General features: G+C 44.7%; 1 protein-coding gene across 2 annotated transcripts in view; it reads left to right on the top strand.

The window, feature by feature from the left end:
• AXIN1 (axin 1) overlaps window positions 1-18,775 on the top strand; it is a 95,416-nt gene that overhangs the window by 39,368 nt on the left and 37,273 nt on the right. For both annotated transcript variants that reach the window (XM_077449491.1, XM_077449492.1), the window contains exon 3: window positions 16,302-16,442. In XM_077449491.1, coding sequence (XP_077305617.1) covers window positions 16,302-16,442 — 141 coding nt within the window. The remainder of the gene's footprint in view (window positions 1-16,301; window positions 16,443-18,775) is intronic.

Here is an 18,775-nt window from a genome sequence, read left to right as displayed (position 1 = left end):
CTGAAGGCTCCCGCATGTATGTGCGGGAGTGAGGTCATCGTGGTCCCGGCCGCTCATGCAGCTAGAGCCAGTGAATCTAGCACAGGGGTCTTCAAACTATGGCCCTCCAGTTGTTCAGGAACTACAATTCCCACCATGCCTAGTCATGTCTGTGAATGTCAGTTTTACAATGCCTCATGGGATGTGTAGTTTTGCAACAGCTGGAGGGCCGTAGTTTGAGGATCCCTGATCTAGAGAGAAGACCAGTTGCAGATGGGGGTGACAGCGCTGCACTGGAGGGTTTCGTATGCAGGTAAGTCTGTTATGTGCTAGTATGCAGTGCAAAATAGTACATTATGACTTAAACCTGGGGGGGGGGGGGGAGGGGGGTTTCTACCAGTTTACTACTGATTTAAGTTTAAGTTTATTTTTGTTACATAGTTAGTAAGGTTGAATAAAGACACCAGTCCATCCAGTTCAACCTGAGTGTCTACAATTGACCCTATCCCTGTACATTGCACACTCACATCATTCCCTACCCTTAAGGAGCCCACAATCCAAGGTCCCCATTCTTATACTAGGGCCAATTTTGAACAGAAGTCAATTAACTTACCTGCATGTCTTTGGAGTGTGGAAGGAAACCGGAGTACCCGGAGGAAACCCACGCAGGCACAGGGAGAACATGCAAACTCCAGGCAGGTAGTGTCGTGGTTGGGATTTGAACCAGCGACCCTTCTTACTGCTAGATGAGAGTGCTAACCACTACACCACTGTGCCGCCCAAACACAGCGACGACGACCAAGGAGCCCGCTGTACTAACTGTGCAATTACCGTTCAACAGAAGCCAGACAGGCTGCTGTACAGTTTGACTGAATGTCAGCCGGTTTCTGTTGAATCGGCCAATATTTGGTCCTGTGTGCCCCGGCCTTTATGGCTGACAGGCTGTCTATTAAATGGGCACATATCCTCCTAAAGCCACCTGCTTTAGATCTTCCAACAGCCATGTAATGCCTAGTGCGCATGATCAGAAAATCAGACGAAGAATACAGTTTTTAAAGTGATTACAATAATCTGATGGTACACAGCTTTCGAGAGCCAATCCCAACAGTCCGTGCAAAATTATCCGAAGGGACAAACGCAAACATTTTTTCTTGTATGATACCAGAACAAATGATTTTTGTTTGATTAGTACAGTATTTGTCAGAAAAAATTGGAAGACCGTGTATGCCCATACAATACAATACACTACATTACATTATTTACAAAGTTGTATTCTGTCTTACGAGAGTTTTCGTAACTTTTGTAACCTCTGTGAAACAGATGATCATTCATCTGATATTCTCATCATGTATGAGGATCTTGGCCTACCAGATAGATAGATGAAGATATAAATACATTTACTGTTAAGGCTTTCAAATTATACCGCTTTGCTAGAACTGAAAGATGGTACAATCCGATTGTAAAATGTAGGTGGCCACCTTTTGTCATATCACAGTGCTTAGGCGGTGACAGCAGCTCAGTTTAGTCTTTGGAAGATGGAGAGATGGAGCCTCTGCAAATTTGGCTGCCCACATGTGTTTGTGTAATTATAAACAATAGAAATAAGGGTTTTTAACAACTTAAAGAGGAAGTAAACCCTGATGAGTTTACTTCCTCTTTGATTCCCTGCAAAGGTAAAGCATAATAGACTACTATGCATCGCATAGTAGTCCATTATGTGTCACTTACCTGACACAGGAGCCAGCAAAGTCACCGCTGTCCCCTGTAGTCCGGCGCATCCATCTTCTTGGTGGGGTCTCGCAGCTCCGCCGCTGACATTCGGCGATGACGTCACTCCCGCGCATGCGCACGGGAGCCGACACGCGCGGCAGCTCCGTCGTTGAGAATGCCACGCTCAGTGCGCCTGCGCGCCGCTGTCTACGGCGCATGCGCCGTAGACAGCGGTGCCTGTTTTCAGGCAAATATATCCTAAACCATATAGGTTTAGGAGATATTTCCTGGACCTACAGGTAAGCCTTAATCTAGGCTTACCTGTAGGTCAAAGTGGTTTGTAAGGGTTTACAACCACTTTAAGGACCAGGCCTCTTTTTCAGATTTGGCGTTTACATGTTTAAAACAGTTTTTTTTGCTAGAAAACTACTTAGAACCCCCAAACATTATATATATATATATATATATATATATATATATATATTTTTTTTTATGTAACACCCTAGAGAATAAAATGGTGGTCATCGCAATACTTTTTTTCACACCGTATTTGCGCAGTGATCTTACAAGCGCACTTTTTTGGGAAAAAATAAGACAACAGTAAAATTAGCCCAATTTTTTTTATATTGTGAAAGATAATGTTACACCAAGTAAATTGATACCCAACATGTCACGCTTCAAAATTGCGCCCGCTCGTGGAATGGCGTCACTTTTACCCTAAAAAATCTCCATTAGCGACATTTAAAAAATTCTACAGGTTGCATGTTTTGCGTAACAGAGGAGGTCTAGGGCTAGAATTATTGCTCTCGCTCTACCGATCGTGGCGATACCTCACATGTGTGGTTTGTCCACCGTTTTCATATGCGGGCGCTGCTCACATATGCTTCGCTTCTGTGCGCGAGCTCGATGTGGGGGGGGGGGGTTTAAAAAAAAAAATGTTTTTCTTATTTATTTTACTTGATTTTATTTATTACACTTAAAAAATATATATAAATAAAATGAATGGATCACTTTTATTCCTAGTACAAGGAATGTAAACATCCCTTGTAATAGAAAAAAGCATGACGGGTCCTCTTAAATATGAGATCTGGGGTCAAAAAGTCCTCAGATCTCATATTTGGACTTAAATGCAATAAAAAAAATAAAATGTAATTTTAAAAAATGACATTGAAAAAAATATACCATTTAAGAGGTATGGGCGGAAGTGACGTTTTGACGTTGCTTCCGCCCTCCTATGGTATAGAGATGGTGGGGCCATCTTAGCCTCACTCGTCTCCATACCCAGCTAGGAAGAGGACCCGATCGCCTCCGCCGCTACCAACGGTTTCGGTAAGCGGCGGAGGGCGCGGGAGAGCGGCGGGAGGGGGGTCCGAACCCGCCGCGGAGACCACTGTTATCGTACACATGACCTCCTCCTGTAAAGAGGGATACCTCCGTTGTGGCAACAGCTGCTGCTGTTACCGAGATATCCGTCTTCAAAAAAAGACGTATATTTACATGAGGCGGTCCTTAAGTAGTTAAAAGGCTAAAGAGGAACTAAATGGTGGAGGCATGTACCCAAATCATTCAAGCAAAGGATAGAGCACTAATTACTAGTATTTCCTGTAGGCTTTCTGATGTCTTCCATGATTATTTCCTTACCATAACTTGTTTACACTGCATCCCTTTGTGGAGGTGACCATCTTGTCTCATGACTATTGGGGGGGGGATGCAGAAAACAACAGAATCGATGGTTTCAACTAGAGCTGCACGATTAATCGTCAAGAATCGTTATCGCAATCTTGACTAAAGTGTTTCCCGATTTTATTTTATTTTTTCTATGCAAAGAATTCTCTCTGCTCTTCTGAAGCCACAGCTGTCGAAAGGAAGGAAAAAACCGGCAGTGAGGAAGGAAAAAACCAGCCAAGAATCGCAAACATTCTTTATCAGATAACCTTAACTATAAACATTGTAACAATTTGTCAATGGAATAGACTTTGTGTGTAAGTAAAAAAGTTTAACCACTTAAAGCGGAAGTTCACACAAAAATTGAACCTCAGCTTTTTGGACCCCCCCCCCCCCCCCCGTGTCACATTTGGCACCTTTCAGGGGGGAGGGGGGTGCAGATACCTGTCTAAGACAGGTTTTGGACCCACTTCCGGCCATAGATTCCTGCGGGAGTCTATGCCTCTTCCCGTCCCACCACGCTGTCTGCTGGGACACACACGGGACAGCAGGGACCATTTGGATTGCGCAGCGCCACAGGGAACTGGGAAGTGAAGCCGCAAGGCTTTATTTCCTGATTTCCTTACTGAATATGGCAGTGGCAGCATCCGAGGACCGAGGGATGGTTTGGCCTCAGGTGCCAACATTGCGGGTGCCCTGGACAGGTGAGTGTCCTTATTTTAAATCAGCAGCTGCAGTATTTGTAGCTGCTGACTTTAAAAAAAAAAAAAAAAAAATTTGGGGGACTTTAAACCACGGGACCGCTTCAACACTAAACCTTTTTCTGACATTTGTTGGTTTCAAGTTGAAATAATTTTTTATTGCTGGAAAATTACTTAGAACCCCCAAACATTATATATAGTTTTTAGTAGACACCCTAGATAATAAAATGGTGGTTGTTGCAATATTTTATGTCGCACTGTATTTGCGCAGCGGTCTTTCAAATGCAATTTTGGAAAAATAAATAAAAAATAAAAAAAACATCGTGAGAATCGTGATTTTTTTTATTCTAAGCAAAAAAAAATAAAAAATCGTGATTCTCATTTTGGCCAGAATCGTGCAGCTCTAGATTCAACATAAGTCGGGAGATCCCCGGTACTGAAGGTTCTCAGAGAAGGTTTCCTCCCCTTCAACCAGAACACTGTGCAGCACATTCGTAAATGATAGCGCCAAGTCTCCTGAACCTATCGTAGCAGTCAGAGGCAGCAGTGCCTTAGATGATTTCACACTGCGGATATTTACATTAAGCTGATTACTATTACAAATACATCTGAAAGAAAAAGGCAGTAGATTCTGTTCAGTGCAGAGTTACTGCTTTTCATTGACTCAAAAGAATGAGCTGCAAAAAAAAAAGGGGGGGGGGGGAAGTCTGCCTCATCCAATGGTCGGTCATGTGGCCGTAGGAGGTTAATATAGTCGTTCCTCCCACTAGACTGTACTGCGATTTCATTACAAGCAAGTGAGACACATAGTATGCGTGTGTGTTTTTTACTTTCTTGCCTACTTTGTGAAAAAGTATCTGCTGAGTGGGCTGCACTTCAGTAAAATTGGATGAGATGGGGGGGGGGGGGGGGTTGTTGAAGAACAACTTGTATAAACCATTTACAGTCATACTGGATCCATTTGTAAATTCTTCCCCTCCAGCTGAGCAGACAGGAAAGAGAAGCATGGCCAAAAAAAGGCCTTTCCCATCATCTTGTTACACAAAGCATAAGAAGTACAACACAGTCAATAGCAGCTCAGTTGAAGAAAGGGGATTGTCATTAACATAATTATCCTGGTACCAGACTGCTGTATGACAGCCCCGAGCAAAATGACAAGGCAGGGAAGTTATTGAGCTTTATTTACTCAAAGGCAGCTTCGTTTCCCAATCTTGTGTTCATTTCCATCCCTCTCTGTGCATTGACTGGAGAGTCATCAGGAAGAGCACATTAGATCAGGTTACTGCACAGCCCATATGAAACACATTTACTGAAAGGCTTTATTTTTGTAGCTTATACTTAGTTGAGTACTGTTTTTAATCCTTACTTAGTGGGTGTCTACGTTTCTGTATAATGTACACAGTGTCTGTCTTGTCAGTATGGACAATCTATAAAATGTTGTTGCTATAAGGAAGATTAAAGGGACTTAATGTTTTGTCCTCATGTTCTTTATGTTTAGGGCTAAACATGTACAACTTTTTAAAAATTATATCCCGTTTACATCGCCAGCCAACTGATGGAATTCTGATTTGCTGAATTTTTTTTTTTTTTTTACACAGAGCTAAATACCTCTTGCTTAGTTTACACACCACTGAGAGGCATTACACCTTCAGGCAATTAAAAATAGAGAGAGAGTCCAAAAGCAAACAGTATCTGCTCTGATATATATTCAAAGCCAGTTCACACCACATGCAGTCTGGTGTGGTTTTTTTCTGCATCAAAAATGCATGGAAAGTAGGTTATGTAGTTTTCATTGGCATAGTTTACACCAGTGCTTGCAGTTCCATGAAAAAAGGTAGAACGTTATGCATTTTTCCTGCACTGGACTGTAATGGAGTGCATCAAAAACACACTAGAACACACATGTCCTTATATGAGGGAGGGGAAAATGCACTGGACTGCATCAAAAATGCACTGGAACGCATCAAAAACTCGTCATAACGAGCATGTAGAGAAGCATCTGGACTGCGTATCTATGGTAAAAAATGTGCATTAATAAATTATTATTTTTTTACACTGGAGCCTGCAAAACTTTTCACTATTTTGCGAGTGTAATGTCTGGCTTCTGCAGACACTCTGGACACCTGCCTGCCCCTACCACCATATGGGCAGACACTGCACTGAGCTGTGGGAAGTGTCAGTGGACTACGAGGGTGTTGATGAGCACCCCAGAAGTTCATTGAAAACTGCAAGCCCTCTGCTGCCGTGTTAGATGTTACTTGTAGTTTGTTCATTCACAGATCACTGTGTATTATTATTATTCACGATTTATATAGTGCCAGCAGTTTACGCAGCACTTTACAATGTAGAGGGGGACAGCACATTTACAGTACAGTTCAATACAGGAGGGACACCCTCTAAAGAAAGGGGGTGGTGGAACAAAAGGTAATAGATGCAGGAAATTAGTTGATGGGGGGGGGGGGGGGGGGTGGCTCGGGGACAGTTGTTAGGTGGGTGTGGGATAGGCTTCCCTGAATAAGTGAGGTTTCAGGGATCTCCTAAAGGTGGACAGGTTGGCAGAGCTGCTGTTACTTGCACCCTAATTACCGGTGTAACACATGCAACTACTAAAGGTGAACTTATCCTTTTACAGTGGAACTTCAGGAGTTGTAACATTTTTAAAAATATGTTATGTTATAAGGGGTCCAGTCCAACAAGGTGTATGGCACCTTTACTTACCTGAACCCGATCGTTCCAGCGACTGGGACGAGCACAGCAGCTCCAGCCACTGTCTCAGGTCCTCATTGGATAGTCATTGGCTCCCGCTGCTGTTAATCAAATCCAGGGACAATTAGAGGGGATGCCAGAAGCGCCACAGGGGGACCCCAGAGGAGGATCGGGCCCGCTCTGAGCAAAAGTATGGCATGTTTGTTATTACAAAAAAAAAAAAAAAAACTTTACAGCCCCTTTAATACCATAAATAATAACATATTCTATTTTTCCTTCCAGCAGTATATAATGAGTTTGCAAATTGTAGAGAAATTCTTAAATAATGCATTACAATTTAACTACAGCCATTCGATTTTAGACAACTAAAATGTACTGGAGATTTAGTTGACTAAATACAACTAAAACAATTGCAGAAGACTAAGATTAAAATGCTATTTTAGTCAAAAGACTAAAACTAAATCTACATTTGCTGCCAAAATTAACACTGCCTGCTACACAACAGCCGCTCTGCCTGCCCCCTCCCCTTTACTGTCCATTCACACAATACATTGCATAATACAAAGCCTTCAGTGATTAGAAAAGAGGAGAATAGGGGCAGGCAGAGTGGGTGCAAATTACTCTGCAGCTGCTGTATCGAAGACCCAAAAGTCCATTGGTGGAGCACAGGAAGTATAGCGATAGCTATATTCCCAGCGCACGGTAAAAATGTAAATTGCAAATAAAAGTTAAATCCACAAGGTGCCATACACTTTGTTGTACCCTCTTATAAACAGCAGATATTTGAAAGTGCTGCAGTTCCTGGAGTTGTACTTTAAGCTATTAAAATGCATGGTGCTTGAAGTTGGGGGTGCACTAAAAAGGGCCTGGCTTTAACCACTTGCCGCCCGCCCTATAGCAAATAGACTGCGGCAAAGTGGTTTCATAATCCTGACCGGACGTCATATGACGTGATCAGGATTATGAGCCGCTGCGCGCCCCCGGGGGCGCGCATCGTGGCGATCGTTGTTGCGGGGTGTCAGTCTGACACCCGGCAACTACGATCTCGGTAAAGAGTCTCCGACGGAGACTCTTTACCACGTGATCAGCCGTGTCCAATCACGGCTGATCACAGTGTAAATAGGAAAAGCCGGTGATCGGCTTTTCCTCACTCGCGTCTGTCAGACGCGAGTAGAGGAGAGCCGATCGGCTGCTCCTCTGACAGGGGGGGGTCTGTGCTGATCGATTATCAGCACAGCCCCCCCGAGGATGCCCACACTGGACCACCAGGGACGCCACCAGACCACCAGGGATGCCAAGGACAAGGTATGCCACCCTAGACCACCAGGGATTCCAGTCAGTGCCACAATGGATGCCAATCGGTGCCCATAATGGATGCCAATCAGTGCCCACAATGGGCATCACTGATTGGCATGCATTATTGATTGGCACTGATTGGCATCCATTAGTACAATATATTATAATACAATGCCGCCTATCAGTTCCCATCTGTGCCGCCTATCAGTGTCTACCCATGCTCACCTGTGCCGCCTACCCATGCCCACCTGTGCCGCCTACCCATGCCCACCTGTGCCGCCTACCCATGCCCACCTGTGCCACCTATCCATGCCAATCCGTGCCAATTTGTGCCACCTATCAGTGCCCATCCGTGTCACCCATCAGTGCCGCCTATCGGTGTCCATCAGTGCCACTTCATTGGTGCCACCTCATCGGTGCCCATCAGTGCCGCCTTATCATTGCCCATCAGTGTAACCCCATCAGTGCCCATCAGTGAAGGAGAAAACTTACTTATTTGCAAAGTTTTGAAACTGAAACAAAAAAAAACATTTTTTTTTTTTTTATTTTCGGTATTTTTTTTATTTGGTTAGCAAAAAATAAAAACCACAGAGGTGATCAAATACCACCAAAAGAAAGCTCTATTTGTGGGAAAAAAATTATAAAAATTTCATTTGGGTACAGTGTAGCATGACCGCGCAATTGTCATTCAAAGTGCGACAGCGCTAAAAGCTCAAAATTGGTCTGGGCAGGAAGGGGTTTAAGTGCCCGGTATTGAAGTGGTTAAATATGTAATTTCTTTGTGGTTCCCTGTTACAGCTGCAAATTCTGGCTTATTCATGGTAATTTTGATTCCTCGTTTTTGTTTTTTCACTCCTGCATCTGCACTAGAAGCTGTTTTCTTTCATATCCAGCCCAGTGATAACAGTGGTGTTTGCTACAGATGTTCCTCTTTACACAGAAGTGACCACTAGAGGTTGTGGGGTCGTTTCATGCAGTGCTGTTTACAAAGCAGAGAACACACCACTAGATGGGTAGCTCTGTGCCTGAAAACAGATCTTTATTTTACTTTCAGTGGTTTCCACTAGCTGGAAACGTCTGCCTTCATCAATGACATCCAAAATATTTGTGTTGCTGTATGATCAAAGACCTCATTGTTATGGGGAGCTTTCTAATGGTGATGTATAAGGGATGGAAATTTCCACAGGGGTGGAACAAACAGAAAAAATGAAATACAATGCAGATTAAAAGCTTGCTTCATATTGTTTTACATGGAAACTACTAAACTGTCTGACAGTTGGTTAACTATAAGCACTAGGAATTTTTAAAGTGCAAATCCAGTCAGCCAGTAAAAACTGATATCCAGGAAACATTGCAATAGCCAAAGTCTACCCACTTCTCCTTAAAGTGGATCTGAACACAAAAGGTGAAGATTTATGTAATTAAAGCGCAACTTTACCCCAAGAAACGTGGAGGGGGGGGGGATGTTCTTTAGCAAGGAACACACATGACACGTTATTAATTATGCTACCAAAATTGTGTGTGCTGTAAATTGCCTCCAGCTTTGCTCCCGTTTCTTCTTGCTGTATGCCGCCATTTTGCTGAAGCCCAGAGCCCCAGCAGTAAATTGTAAAGCAGAACTAAACCCATCGATTTAACAGTTTCAAAAAAGTTACCTACTGGAATGCTTGGATTGTTGTCACATTAGCTTGTGTCCTTTACCAAACTGTCAAACCATCAATTTGTTGCAGATCAAACAGAAGCTGCTTGCTTTTATCTGGCCCTTGGGGCACTATTTTATTCACGGACACCCACCAATGAATGGTACAATTCATCCCAATAACACCAATGATGGTACACAATTCCTACCAATGACCTCAACAATGAGGACCAGTTCCTACCAATGACCTCAACAGTGGGGCATAGTTCCTCCCAATGACCCCAACAATGACACCACTGATGCTGGGACATTTTTTTTTAATCCTGATGGCCACAGCCAGGCCCCCTAAAGTCTGAAGGTCTTTAGACTGGCCCTTTGTTTAGAAAGTTTGGAGACTCCTGCTAAAGTATAGGAGGGTTTAATTCCATTGTAAGGCTGTGAGCAAATCAGCCTCTACAAATTCAGCAGTGCTTAAATATGGAGAGTGTCTGAGCATGTGCAGAGCAGGGTGATACAGGATATTACTGGATGTTAAACAGTATAGAGTATAGACATCTGTTTTTAATGTTTCACATAACTATACCTGCAAAATGGGCCAGCCTGAAGTGATCTAGCAGGATTAAATTTTCTGACTAAAATTCCAGTTTAAGTCCATTTAGCAACAACTGTGTGCTCCTCCACCTTCAGTGCCCCCTTATACTTACCTAAGCCCTATCCCAATCCAGTGTTGTGCAGAGCTTCTCTCTGCCTGTGTCTCACCTAATTGGTTCAGAAACAGCAGTGAGAGCCATTGGCTCCTGCTGCTGTCAATCTCAGCCATTGAAAAGGAGGCGGGGCCGAGCTGCGCTCTGTGTGTCAGTGGACACACAGAGTTGACTCCGTAATGTGCTTGCACAAGTGCCCCCATAGCAACCTTTCTGCTATGGGGGCACTTGGCAGGGTTGAGGAACCAGGAGTGCTTGGGGGGGAGCAGGAGCAAGGGGATGAGGATTTGTGCTTCTCTGTGCAAAACCATGGCACAGAGCAGGTAAGTATGACATGTTTGTTAACCGCTTAAGGACCGCCTCCTGCATATTTACGTCGGCAGAATGGCACGGCTGGGCACATCAACATACAGGTATGTTGCTCTTTAAGTGCCCAGCCGTGGGCCGCGACACGGTCCTGAGCTCCGTGACCGTGGGACCCGCAGACCCGATCGCCAATCAATATACGCTTATTTCGTTTTTTTGGGGGTTTTTCTGTTAACCAAAAATATGTAGAAGAATACGCATCGGCCTAAACTGAGGGGGAAAAAAATGTTTTTTTATATATTTTTGGGAGATATTTATTATAGCAAAAAGTAAATATTGCATTTTTTTCAAAATTGTCGCTCTATTTTTGTTTATAGCGCAAAAAAATAAAAACTTCAGAGGTGATCTAATACCACCAAAAGAAAGCTCTATTTGTGCGGAAAAAAGGACGGCAATTTTGTTTGGGAGTCATGACGCTCGACAGTAAAAGGGGCCTGGTCCTTTGGCTGCAAATTGGTCCGGGGCTTAAGTGGTTAAACAAAAGAAAGAAAAAACAAAACGCAAAGCATTACAGTCACATAAAGTTCCTTTTTAAAGGCAAACGATAATGATTTTGTACCAATTTCATTTTTAAAGAGGAAGTAAACCCTGTTGAGTTTACTTCCTCTTTCATTCCCTGCAAAGGCAAAGCATAATGGACTACTATGCATCGCATAGTAGTCCATTATGTGTCACTTACCTGACACAGGAGCCAGCGAAGTCACCGCTGTCCCCTGTAGTTCTGAGCGTCCATCTACTTGGTGGGTCTCGCTGCTCCGGCGCTGTGATTCGCCGGAGCAGCGATGACGTCACTCCCGCGCATGCGCATGGGAGCCGAGACGCACGGCATTGCGTGGCATCTTCGTCATCGACGATGCCACGCTCAGTGCGCCTGCGCTCCACTGTCTATGGCGCATACGCCGTAGACAGCGGTGCCCGTCTTCGGGCAAATATCTCCTAAACCGTATAGGTTTGGGAGATATTTCTTGGACCTACAGGTAAGCCTTAATCTAGGCTTACCTGTAGGTCAAAGTGGTTTGTAAGGGTTTACAACCCCTTTAAGTTTGTACGTTTTTAAATTGTTTATCTGTTTTTGTATGCAGTCTTCGCTAGTATGTGGAGAAGAATTCACAAGACATGATGTGTTAGCTAAAGAGTTAGCTAAGCAGTACTCCTTGCTTTGAGGCAAAGTTTGTTCACTTAAAACATCAGACTTGGCTATGAAGTTGATGAGTCATAGAGCTGATTTATGTCATCAAAGAAGCAAACTGACATCCTTTAAAACATGCAAGAAGAATAAAGCTGTACCTGCTGGGTCAGAAGAGTAAGGCCCCTTTTACACGGGGTGGACTCCGTCAATTGGATCCGCCTGCTCAGCGGGGGAATCTGTCCGCTGATCCCAGCTGAGCAGGTGGATGACCGGTCCGTGTCCGAGCCACTGATGCAGACCGGACACTGACACAGCCCGCTTTCTTTCTATGGTGTGGTTGGATGGAAGCGGAACTGTCTGTCTGTTTCCATCTGACTTTCATCTGATCCGCTAGGTTTTCAGGCCTCCTGTTATTTTTCACAGGTGATTTGATCAGATTCACTGCCTTAATAATTACCACAGCCAATTCGTCTGAGGGAAATCATGAAACCATGACCTATTTGGGGGTACTTGAGGACTGGAGTTGAGAAACAGTGCGCTAGACGGATTGGGAACAGAACCCATAGACAACAATGGATGGTCCGATCGAATCCGCCTGAAAAAAAGACAGGCAGACCCGATTGGTCTGCTCGTGTTAAAGGGGGCGTATGCAAAATATTGATATGCTGTATTTGCCTAGCTGAAATATTTCCAAATATTTTTATTCCTTACCATAAATTATCTACAAACCACTATACCTTCCCAAGTTCTGTGTAATCCAGGGTTGTTTTATTTTGTGCTGCTGGTAGTGTTTTGGAGCATATGACTGCGCTATATCCTTTACCTCTCCCCCTTCTTCCCTAGACAGACTGAGAGAGAACACATAACCCATTATAGAGAGAATACCTGATTAGCAACAGCAAGGTCATATGATTGGGTATACAAGCTGTGTTTTGTGTATACCGCTTCTTTTTTAGTGAGGGGGCTGGACACGGCACCTGTGCATGTGGCTTAAAGCAAAGCACTGGTCTTCTTAAAGTATAGCTAAAGGCAAATCAATTTCTTTAGTATTGGATAGAGTGGAGAGGGATTAGAACACCTGTCAGTCTTTATTGCTGTTTGTGCCCCCATTAGGGAGATTCTCCCTCTTTGTCCTGTTTACCATCAGCATTTGAAAGGGAAAATAAACGAAAATCCCAAATTTTGGGTTGTCCGAAGAAAAGTGATAGAGGGGTGAGCTTCCAATGGGAACACTTGTCCTGATGTCCCCAAAGGATTCACTTAATTTGCAGGGATTTCCTCTCCAGGAAGTAAGCTAAGCTAAGGAACAGGAAGTGAAGGTAAATCTCTTGAATGGGACACAGATGGCAGAAAATAAACCGACAGGAGTTATGACCCTCCCTTACTCTAGCCAAAAAACAAAAATGTTTTGCCTATAGTTCTACTCAGGGCTCGACAAACCCCAGGCGCCAGGTCGCCAATGCGACCAGAAATCGCAACCTTGTGCTTAGGCTGCCACCAGCCCACTCACTATTGATGCCCCAGACCTGCAGCGCATAAACACTGACTGCCGTCCTCCTCCCTCCTCCACACTCAGCGGCTCTGGCAAGCATCAAGCGCTTCGCTAAGTGTGTGAAACTGAGAGGAGAGAGGAGGATCTGTCCGATTTCAGCTTGATGTCGGGGGTGGGCAGGACCCGGCCGGGGTGGGTGGGACCCAGCAGCTATCAAACACCAGCCAATGGGATCTGGGCGGGCCGCTACTTGTATGTGGCCCGCCCCTTTTCTTAAGCAGTTCAACCGTTGGCTGATGTTTGATAGCTGCTGTGTCCTGCCCACCCCGACATCAAGCTCAAATCTGACAGATCTGCCTCTGTTTCACACCCAGCTGGGTCCCGCCCACCAACATTAAGCTCAATTCTGACAGCTCCTCTGTTACTTTTCAGAGTGCTCAGTTTGCCATCTGCCAGTGCCACCGCCAGCCAGTGCCACCTGCCCACACCAACCAGTGCCACCGCCAATCAATGCCACCTGCAACCACCAACCAGTGCCACCTGCCACCACTAACCAGTGCCACCTGCCAGTGCCACTGCCAATCAGTGCCACCGCCAATCGGTGCCACCTGCCAGTGCCGAGTGTCACCACCAATTAGTGCCACCTACCAGTGCCACTTGCCAGTGCCACCTACCAGTGCCACCACCAACCAGTGCCACCTGCCACTACCCATCAGTGCCACCTGCTACCACTAACCAGTGCCACCGCCAATCAGTGCCACCTGCCAGTGCCATCCAGTGTCACCGCCAAACAGTGCCACCTGCCAGTGACAACCAGTGCCACCGCCAATCGCTGCCAGTGACAACCAGTGCCACCGCCAATCAGTGCTACCTGCCACCACCAACCAGTGCCACCTACCAGAGCCACCGCCAATCAGTGCCAACTAGAGCCACCGTCAACCAGTGCCACCTGCTAACGACAATCAGTGCCACCTGCCAGTGACAACTAGTGCCACCGCCAACCAGGACCACCTGCCATCACCAACCAGTGCCACCTGCCAGTTCCAAACCAGTGCCATCTGCCAGTCTCCTGCCAGTGCCAATCAGTGCCACCTGCCAGTGCCAATAGTGCTACTTGCCAATGCCAACCAGTGTCACCTGCCAGTGCCAATCAATGTCACCTACCAGTGCCATCTGGCAGTTCCATATGCCTGCCAGTGGCAACCAGTACCATCTGTCAGTCTCAAACCAGTGCCACCTGCCTAAGCCAACCATTTCCATCTGTTGCCAGCCTTACTCTTTCTGGTAAGCCCATAACCCTGATGTAACAGCGTTACATTGGACTATACCGACTATATTACTACAATTTTTTTGCTAATTTAGGCACATTTATTTACTATCTCAGTGTTACTTTGGAGTTATTGACTGGGTGCTCCGTTGTGAGTTAGGGATAGGGGGTAAAAATGACTGGCCTTATCCCGGGAGCTGACAATCCATACCACTCTTAAAAAAAAAAAAAAAAAAAAAAACTGGCTCCTGACTTTTTCAACTGGCTCCTAAATTCAAAGCAAATTTTAAACACTTAATGCATTCTATGCATTAAGGTGAAAAAACATCGGACAGTGCCGGCGCCCTTAGCCCCCCTATTTTACTGACCTGACCCCTCGAAAGTCCCGCGCCCGTCCCCAACATCCTCTTTGCCACTCACCCTGGCCGTTGATTGGCGGGAGTGGATGGATTGAAAGCAGCGCAGCCATTGGATCGAGCTGCTGTCAATCACATCCAGTGACGCGACGGGGCGGGGCCAAGTGATACAGTGAGCGGCTATAGCCGCCGCCTGTATCACGGGAGCACGCCCACAAGTGCTTGTCACCATACGAGGGAGCTTGCATGAACGTGAGAAGTACTTGCGGGGAAGCAGAGACAGCCGCCGAGGGACCCCAGAAGAGCAGGTTCGGGGCCACTCTGCAAAACGAGCTGCACAGTGGAGGGAAGTATGACATGTTTGTTATTTAAAAAAAAAAAATAAATCCCTTTACAACCCCTTTAAAGTGTGCCAGCTCAGGTTGTCGAGAATAGATAAGGTCCATTCCTTACATAGCTAAGTGTTCCCAGGTAGGGAGTAAGCATGCAAACTTTGTGCAGCTGGAGTCTGAGAAACCTCTTCAGGGAGAGGTGTGTGCAAGTCTACAAAGTAAGAGTATAATGCAGTACTATAGTATGGGGATTACCGACTGATGTACAGTATGTAAAGGCTATTCCTCCTCTGTGCAGGTAGAGGAATCCTCCAGCCACCTATCCCAGATTTACTACATTCATTTAGATGTACTCACTATTCAGGCTAAAATAAATCTGTAGCCAAACATTTTTTTCTTTTTGGAATATAGAATCCCCTGATGAGGCTTTTTCCCCCCCTTTATTCCAAGATAGAAAAGAACTCTCCAAAGTAAGCAAAGACCTCTAATGGCAGGCTTTTGTTCACATCAGACGGGTTTTGCTTTCCCATACAGGTCAAGAGGTCAGCTGCAGGTCATGTGACTTCTGAGTGGTCATAAAAGCGTCCTAATTTCATAATTGATGCCATCAACCTAAGCCCAAAGCCCATTGATATAGACCTTGAGTCAGTTCTCGCCTGAGCAAGTGTCCCCATTGGGAAGATTTCCCCTTACTTCCTGTTTCAGTGGTAAATGAGGTGAATCTCCTCTATAAAGAATAATTAAAAGGTGCCAGACTTTGGACTTTATCAGCCACTTCAGTGTAAAGATTGAAAACCCTTTGATTAATAAACTTTTTTTTATTTTATCTGGATATTTGTTAATCACTAAATTATGTACAATGGGCAACAAAATAGCTTCTTGCATATACAGAACTCATATTGTATAATTTTCCTCTATAAATGTAATATATTTATGTTTTTTTTCTCTCTCTCTAATAGGCCGGGAACATGGCGAGAACCAGTTAACCCTTACTATGTCAACACTGGGTATGCGGTGGCGCCAGCCACCAGTGCCAACGACAGCGAGCAACAGAGTATGTCGAGTGACGCAGATACCATGTCCCTAACGGACAGCAGTGTGTAGGTGTCTTATTTATCAGTCTATTGTTCATCACACTAACTCTGTTAGTATTTTGGCCATTCAGGGGGATTCGCAATCATAATGTTGACTAACATACATGGCTATTTTTTAAATGCTGACACATTTTTATTAAACTGGGCCACAAATGCATAATTTGTGCAGTGACTAGAATTTATGGCATGCTTGGAGACCTTGTCATTGCCATCACTAACATAAGAAAAATTTCAGGTAAAAGTACAGAGAAATTAGGTATTTAAAATGCTTATTTGCAGTTTTTTCCCCCTTTCCTTAAAGGCATATTTCACCTTTTAAAGTGGTTGTAAACCCTTACAACACACTTTGACCTACAGGTAAGCCTAGATTAAGGCTTACCTGTAGGTCCAAGAAATATCTCCTAAACCTATACGGTTTAGGAGATATTTGCCCGAAGAGAGGCACCGCTGTCTACGGCGCATGCGCCGTAGACAGCGGCGCGCAGGCGCACTGAGCGCAGCATTTCCAAGAACGGAGCTGCCGCGCGTGTTGGCTCCCGTGCGCATTCGCGGGAGTGACGTCATCGCGGCTTCGCCGAATGACAGCGGTGGAGCTGCGAGACCCCACCGACAACATGGATGCGCCAGACTACAGGGGACAGTGGTGACATCGCTGGCTCCTGTGTCAGGTAAGTGACACATAATGGACTACTATGTGATGCATAGTAGTCCATTATGCTTTGCCTTTGCAGGGAATGAAAGAGGAAGTAAACTCATCAGGGTTTACTTCCTCTTTAATATATAATGTGAAATAACCACAAAATAAATATAGTGAAAAGTGATGTGGAATTCACACCCAAACTAAAGTGCATGTTCCATCATTTAAACATTTTTGAACCATGAATGTAACAGTCCTTGGATATACAGTGAAAATAGATTATATAGAAAGGAGATTCCATGTGACATCAGTGTTCAAGGGAAGAGACAGACCATAAAACCACCACCGGTTAGTGAGGAGGCTTACCGGAGTGAGAGGACTCAAATGGGCATATGCTCAGTGAGTCAAGAAGGAATATGGTGTACACACCAATGTATGGGACCTTCACATCTGGGCTCCAGATCAAAAAATGGAAGATGGTCCAATTGGTCAAGAGATGTCACAGAGAAGCAGTTCTCAGAAGCAGCCAACTTGTCAGACCAAATTCTCTCAAATGTTTAAAGTAGACATCCCCCCCCCCTTTTCTTAACCTTAAAAAAATGTGTGTTAGTGTGTTTTAGGTGCGGTCTAGTGCAGGAAAAATGCAGCATGTTCTACTTTTTTTGTGGAATTTGAACGCACTGGAACTGCAAGCACTGGTGTGAACTATGCCATTGAAAACCATATAACCTACTTTCCATGCGTTTTTGATGCAAAAAAAAACGCACTGGACTGCATGTGGTGCAAACTGGCTGAAATGGTTTTTGTTAACCATTTGACCTCCGTGCTATAGCCGAATGACAGCCACAGCGCAGACCTGAATTTCCAGGAGGCCATCATATGACAGCCTCTCCTGAGCATGCTCCCTGCGCGCGCTATGATCACCGATCTGAGTAAGGGGCCGATCTCGGCCCCTTACCATGCGGTCAGCTGTCAGCCAATGACAGCTGATCACATGATGGAAACAAAAGCTTGGTAATCTTTTTTTTTTTTTTTTTTTTTCTCCCCTCGCTGACAGTGTGAGGAGAAAAAAAAGCAGATCAACGGCTCATCTGCATGGGACGTCGGTCCAGAAGAGAAAGAGGCAATTATGCCTCACCTGTGCACAACAGTACCCCCTGCCATTGTCACCTGCCAGTGCCCACAGTGCCACCTATCAATGCCCACCAGTGGTGCCAATCAGTGCCACCTAGAAGTGCTGCATAACAGTGTAACCCATCAGTGCCCATTATTGCCACCCATCAGTCGCCATTACTGCCACCTATCGGTGCCCATCACTGCCGCCTCACCAGCGTACATCAATGAAGGAGAAAAATTACCTGTTTAAAATGTTATGACAAAATATATAAAAAAAATTATATAAAAAAGATTTTTTGAAAAAAATCTGTCTTTTTAAAAAAATTTTAACAAAAAATAGAAACCACAGAGGTGATCAAATACCACCAAAAGAAAGCTCTATTTGTGGGAAAGGGATTTGGATACAATGTTGTATGACTGCGCAATTGTCATTCAAAGTGCGACAGCGCTGAAAGCTGAAAATTGGTCTGGACTAGAGCTGCACGATTCTGGCTAAAATGAGAATCACAATTTTTTTTTTTGCTTTGCTTAGGAGATAGATCACGATTCTCACGGCGTAACATCATCTTTCACATTAAAACAAAAA

This window comes from Lithobates pipiens, unplaced genomic scaffold (genome assembly GCF_037356315.1).
Source record: "Lithobates pipiens isolate NorthernLeopardFrog02 unplaced genomic scaffold, aLitPip1_a1.2 Scaffold_22, whole genome shotgun sequence".
Lineage (NCBI taxonomy): Eukaryota > Metazoa > Chordata > Amphibia > Anura > Ranidae > Lithobates > Lithobates pipiens.
Note: the sequence above shows the minus strand (reverse complement) of the source record. Positions and strands in the feature narration are given on the sequence as shown.